The sequence below is a fragment of the Thermobia domestica genome, chromosome 11 (genome assembly GCF_964235325.1).
Source record: "Thermobia domestica chromosome 11, izTheDome1.hap1.1, whole genome shotgun sequence".
NCBI classification, from domain to species: domain Eukaryota; kingdom Metazoa; phylum Arthropoda; class Insecta; order Zygentoma; family Lepismatidae; genus Thermobia; species Thermobia domestica.
Genome location: NC_137464.1, coordinates 197895190 through 197902042, shown reverse-complemented (window position 1 = coordinate 197902042; position 6853 = coordinate 197895190). Strand labels below are relative to the sequence as shown.

Here is a 6853-nt window from a genome sequence, read left to right as displayed (position 1 = left end):
AACGACGGTTTCACAACATTCAGTTTGTCGTTACTTCAATAGATTTTATGTTTCAACAACACTTTTTATATTCAACAACAGTGTATATATCTATTTCTTTTCTTTTCTCGTAACATTAATTAAAGAACTAAAATGGGAGTTGACATGACACAATAACTTAAAGTATTTAAAAAATGAAATGAAATCTTTGAGTTTTACGTCCCACGCTTATGGCGGTTAGGCTAAAGGAGACGGTGATGATGAGTAATGGATGAAATGGTGGAATGAAGAAAGTGGGAGGAAACGGGAGAACCCCGAGGAAACCCACGCACATGGTGTTTGTCCACCACAATGTTCACTTGGCGGGGGCTGGATCGAACCCCGGACCCCAAGCACCAGAGGTGAACGCTCTACCACTGAGCCACCGCAACCCCTTAAAGTATTTAAAACGTCTGTAACGGAAATTTAGGTCCGTTACAGTTTGAAGCTATTATTGATATATTTTTGAAAGTTTATAGTAAACTCATGATATACCTATCATAGTCTGGGTGCTGGCTGCTTCCTCCCACAGTTTTTACCTTCTAGATCCGCTACTGCCCAAAAGTTCCTAACTCAACTACATTTGTACCCTTTCTTAATAAAGATATACTTGTTTAACAGGGATATGATTGATGTAGCATCAACATTTGATTTTATACTTCATCTACACTCTCTCTCTTATAAAAACAACCTAGTTCTATCATTATTTTCTGAAAATATAGTTGGAAGTATTATACAATTGAAGACCTGAGTCGCATAACATCCCAAGTCCACTCTTTTCCTTCGTATTTTGCGTTTTTTGTTTCTTTTTATGTTAGCATCTATGTTTTAAGGGATATTCACGCATAAAACGTAAATCAAAATCAAAACTTTTTTAATAATAATAATAATAATAATAATAATAATAATAATAATAATAATAATAATAATAATAATAATAATAATAATAATAATAATAATAATAATAATAATTATTATTATTATTATTATTATTATTATTATTATTATTATTATTATTATTATTATTTCAGCTAAACAGAATAGCATGCCAAGTACAATCTTCTTGTATTTCTTCTAAAATCATAAAAGTACTCCGGTGGACTTGGAATGTTCTGCAATTCATGTCTTCAATTAGGTATCGGGTACAGAATATCCGTTCAATATTACATAGACGTAATGGCTTGTAGAATTGAACTCCTCCTCCCAAAGCTTGGACAACCCCCGAACAAAAAATTCTGGGTACGCGCCTAGTCCTTACTTAACCTGTTCGTCTTGACTTAGGATCTTAAGCCACCAAAGTGGTTGAATTAGTAACCAATACAGCCTTATTTGATGAATGTTCTAGGAGCGTTCATTGCAGGTTTGTGGTGTGAAAAGATATGTATGTCATTGCGCAAAATGCGGAAAAAAATCAGGAAAAAGAGTGGCAGGCATTATGAATGGGATTAATTCGGAAGCGAAGCTAACTGCATCGACCTTTAACGCATCACTAACTACAAAAACCAAAGCGGAATAAAATAGCTAACACAATGTTAGTTACGAAAGCCAAAATGGAATAACTTTTGTGACTCAAATCAGTGGGCACGCTGCCTATCACTTCCCAGATCCGCTAATACTTCCTGCCGCTTGTGATCGACTGTCCACAATTTACTTCCATTTCTGCTGCTCACTAGAACACATCAGTGTTGGAGAGAGTGCGTGCGAGTGACTCGTGTTATAGCGGCTGGTGATAGTCCGTTCAGCATTAGAAATCCCGCCTCTTTGTCCTCGGAGTAACAAACCAGCGATACTCTCTGAATCACAATTCACAACTCTGTCTTTACGAACCAAATGGCTTTTTTAAAAATTCTCAGTCGCTTGCAGCACTGATAGTGGCAGTGCTGTTCCCAGTTAGTTTCTGTTGCTATGTAACCCCTCCTCTCCATTCGGTTTCACCACAACTTATTTACATCCTACTCTCATGAAAGTGCTCCCCAGAATTCCAGTTTCTCTCTCAATGATAAACAACTGCCGCTCTTGATTTGGTGATTTACTGACGGAACACAGCTGTGAAACTTGCTGATTCGGATTTACTACTACATACATGCACCAGTGCCTACACATTTATGCACAAGATTACGTATTTATTGCGCGAGTGGTACTATAGACAACCATCTCAGGAGTGCGGGAAGCGAAAAACAAAATAGATTTGTTTCGTTTTGCTATTGTGTGATTCTTTCAACGTTATAGAATTAACGCTCATTCTATCTTTGACAAACTTAATGCAGACACAATCGGTTAAGCATCCAATAATTCAAAAAATATATTCTCGTTTGATACTACAAAATTGCTGACATTCGTAAGTTAAAAAAAAAAAAAAAGTATATAAGCTATCTTATCATTTCTAACTCTAATTCGTATGATTTTATTATTATTATTATTATTGAGATCAACTTAAATGCAAAGTAATTATCCAATGTAGAAAATCCACATTTATTTTTTTTTCAACATGTGGACTAAAGTTCAGGTCACAAACTAAACCTTTTTATAAAAGAAGACCAAAGAATATTATACGTATAATAAATCATAACTCGATACTTTATTGAAATGACTATACCACTGATGCGACGAGGAGTAGATGGCATAGCGACGAAAATGCTGAGACGGAAAGTGATGCATTCTTGGAGCATTTTTCTGAGGCTTTGAGAAATCCCAATTAGATTAATTAAATGAAGCCGGACCAAGCATAGAACAAAATGACTCAAAATAAAGGACGCTATTTACTAATTACTTCCAGTCTTCTCGGTTTCTTCTTTCTGTATTTCATTTACATCGTTCAACAACCAACGCTGGACGTAGCAAGAGGATTTTTTTCTCGAATTCAGTTAACAAGTAAGTCAAGCATATTTTTGTTTGTTCTATTTTTATGCTTTCATACGAGAAAACTTCTGATTACATTAACTAAGTCTGTAAGAAAACATGTCAACTTTTTGTTATTTTTATTTTTATTTACTTTTTTACAATTTTATTTTTATTTATTTATTTTTACACCAGACTCAAATAGCTGGTCTTCGTATTGATTGATAAGGGCAAAATTGCTCAGCATCGTGTGGCTTCAATTCTTGGTGTTGATTATTCTGTTTTTTTTTTTTTGGCATTTTTTACGTCCCACGATTATGCCGGCTAGGCTAAAGGAGACGGTGATTATGAGAAATGAATGAAATGGTGGAATGGAGAAAGTGGGAGGAAACGGGAGAACCCCGAGAAAACCCACGCACACGGTGTTTGTCCACCACAAAGTTCACTTGGCGTCAGCAGGGTTTGAACCTGGTATCCCATGCACCGGAGGTGAACACTCTACCCCGGCCACCGCGGCCCCTATTGGCATTTTGGTACGTATATGTTAGCAGATTATATTCACCACTATCGTCACCATAATATTTTAAAAGGGATTAATATCACCCATACAAATTTGGAGACTCTCCTTAATTGTTAGAAAAATACAATTATATTCAGTCTTAATTTAGGTTATCGAAAATAGAAACCTAATTTATTCTGAGATAATTGTGGTTCAGAATTTTCTTAAGCGAGAATCATTTTTTTTAAAGAAGTTTTTATGAACGCGTTAAATGCTTGCATATTGAGCATTATTGGTAAATAGCCCATGAAATTTATTTCAAGTGAGAGTTATGACAGCTAAATGGGAGTGGCGGGTCTAGGAGACAAAAATGATAGGCATATCATGTTTACTATTAACTTTCAAAAAGATATAAACAGGGGTGTCATTTATGGGGGTAGAAGGGGGCAATTGCCCCCCCCCAGAGTTTGAGGAATGCATATTTTAATCGATTGTCTACTAATATACTAGTACAAAACGTGAAATTCTTATGTGGGTGGTGCTCTTGCCCTCCTCAAGCGAAGTCTGAAATGACGCCCCTGGATATGAATAATAGTTTCAATTATACTGATACTCGTGAAAACAAATACTGATCATTTTCTGGAAAATAAACATTTATTCATTCACTCAGAAGAGAAAGTAAAATGTAACTAACAAGCAAGCTCACTGTGTAGTTGTTCTTCCAATAAAATAATAAAAGAAACGCAAAAAGCTGCGCTATTAGCGTTGCGTTCTAAAAGCAACAAATAATTTGATTTTAATGTACAGAATAAAAAATATATTTCTTTTTATATTTGTACTTGTTCTATCGAATAGTTATTATTTCTAATACATTTTTATACATAATAACAATAGTTTTACAATACAAAATATCTGCTCTAAGATATTGATTATACAAAACTCCAATATTGAAGTTATAATTTACGAGTGTGAAACACAATAAAATCAAAGCATTTCTTTTTATTTTCTGTTACAAAAACAATCTTCATAAGGAACTTTTATGTAGTTATTTCATCACATTGGCAAGCCTATATGGGAAGATATAGTGAAATTTTCTGTTTTTGTAATAATTAATAAATTCACAATTGTTTCTTTTCGCTTTCTTGTTACATTTTAGATAAATAGAATGGGATATTTGTACTCTACGAACTCGATGTATGTTCCCTGCACTTTACACACACACACACACACAGACAGAGAGAGAGAGAGAGAGAGAGAGAGAGAAAGAGAGAAAGAGAGTTGAAATGATTTTGAGTTTAACGCCCTCTCAGCAGCGAGGCTACATGAGACGGGATCTACTGATTAACGTAGAATCCGAACCACATCAGCTTCCGCCGGGAATCGAACCCAGATCTCCCACGCCAAAGGCGCGCACGCTTAGCCACGAAGGAGCTCGCAGAGAAAGAAATACTATGTAAATTTTTACTTTCCAACTTGAAATATTAGAAAATTTTCCGGTTCTTGAAAGCTAATTGGAAAATTATAATATGTTGCTGTCTAGCTTTCTCCTACAGGAATTCAATTTTGTAGCTCAATGTGCAGTTAAACATAGTGGAAAATTTTCCACCTAATATCACTATATATAATATTAAAAATTGTCGGTTTATGAAGAACTTTTCTACTTGTTTCTACATCTTAATGAAATTTTTCCGATCCATGAAAACTCCTTTCACTTGTTTATACAGACCAATAAAACTTTCCGATTCACAAAAAAGAAAGTTTTACTTTTTGCTTCAAAGTGTCCCTCCTTTCGTGTCCCTGCCAAGTAGAACTGCACTTCTCCATGCTCGAGAAGATCCCATACTTTATTAGGTAGGTTTCCCATTATTTTTGGCATTCAATGTATTAGAAACTTCCAACATATCTTTTCTTGTGCTGGTTGAACTGAGCGGTCATTGTTGCTAGAGAGTTTTGTTGACAAGAGCTTGTCATCCTTATCCTTTCTCATTTCTTTCTCCTAAGCCACATTTCGTATACGAAATGATCAACACATAAGGTGTCTGTATCACCCCGAGAACTTTTCCCTGATTCTATTAAGTCTGATCATTATAATCTAATTAGGTACAAATTCTACTTCCATAAGCTTTCCATTTAGTAACTTTACCAGAATCATTCCCACACTAATTAGCCTACTTTTTCGCTACTCGAACAGAATATTAGACACGTTCTGTGCGCAAGAAAGTTGTCCACTTTTGGGTCATTTTGGAGGTATTTTATTTTTAAGACATCTATCTGAAGCTAATTTCAGAGCTTTAAAAAATCATATCCAAATTTTGTAAGTAATTCTCACAAGTTAAGAAAAGTGTATTTTTTATATAGAATAATTAAGTGTTCCGTACAAACTTGATGACTTATTTTTCTCACAACTTTGGTAATGTGACTAGATTGTTTTAGGCTCTCAATGCCTCATTTGTAATTGTTTTCCTTCATCTTCTCCCAGTACCTTCGTATCTAACTTTACATGTTCCAGGGCAGGCGCATAATGGCTCAATAGTAGAAGGCTGATCTATGATAGGAGGGAGATCCTGGTTGAATTCTGGATCATGTAAATAACACTGAGTCCGTAGGTTTTCTTGAGGTTCTTCCATATCCTTCCACATTCTCATTCCACCAATTATCTCATAATTATTCACTTTCATTAATTATCCGTGTCCTTTGGCCTACAGGACATATGTATGGAACGTAAAATAAGAAACTTGCGTACTTCCACAAAATCTAAATTACTCTGCCTCTTCTCTCTCTTTAAATTTTGTAATCTCTCTGCCCGTAACTAGTGGCGCAACCAGCGATGAGCTCGGGGGCCCAGGTCCCCTCCGAAACTAACCTGTCCTACCTTATACAGCAGCGCTGTAGAATTTTTTGTTTTGTATAATTTCCAGACAATCATTATTGGTTGTCATTTGTCCAATATCTTTAAAACTTAAACACATACACGCACCGTGCGTGAAGAGTGCCTTTAATCTGTAGTAATTATTCAGGCATGAGATATCACGTGCGAAATATTGTCTTAATAATTCTGAATTTGAATTTTAAGTTTAAGGCTTTTAGCATGTTAATAATAGGAATAACTAAATTTCTTGTAGTCGGGGGATTTCAAACTTTCAATTTCGTCCATATTAAATGGCGCAGCACGTCGTTTACAAACCACTGTACTAGGTAGTCTTGGCTCCTCCCGAAATAATACCCTGTTTGCGCCATTGCCCGTAACACATGTTTCATGTTTCCATTTTCAATCTTTCATCCTTATTTGTCCTCGCTTGTATTATTTCGGTGTTACACTCTTCTTCAATACTCTCACCTACGATACACCTCTTCCTGAGATCCGAATGGGATATTTCAACTCTGGAATAGTTCGCTTGGCGAACAACCATTGTACGTATATATTGCAATATTTTATGGGGATCCTTACAATATTTTTTTGTACTACATGGATACTCTGATGAACTACAGGCATCGTCG

At 35.4% G+C, this 6853-nt stretch overlaps 1 protein-coding gene across 1 annotated transcript in view; it reads left to right on the top strand.

The window, feature by feature from the left end:
• The first annotated feature begins 1663 nt into the window (after nt 1-1663).
• Nucleotides 1664-6853, top strand: part of LOC145664651 (uncharacterized) — a 123280-nt gene continuing 118090 nt past the window's right edge. Inside the window, exon 1 of the mRNA XM_081731487.1 lies at nt 1664-2889. Within this exon, the coding sequence (XP_081587613.1) occupies nt 2754-2889 (136 nt within the window). The 5' untranslated portion in view covers nt 1664-2753. The remainder of the gene's footprint in view (nt 2890-6853) is intronic.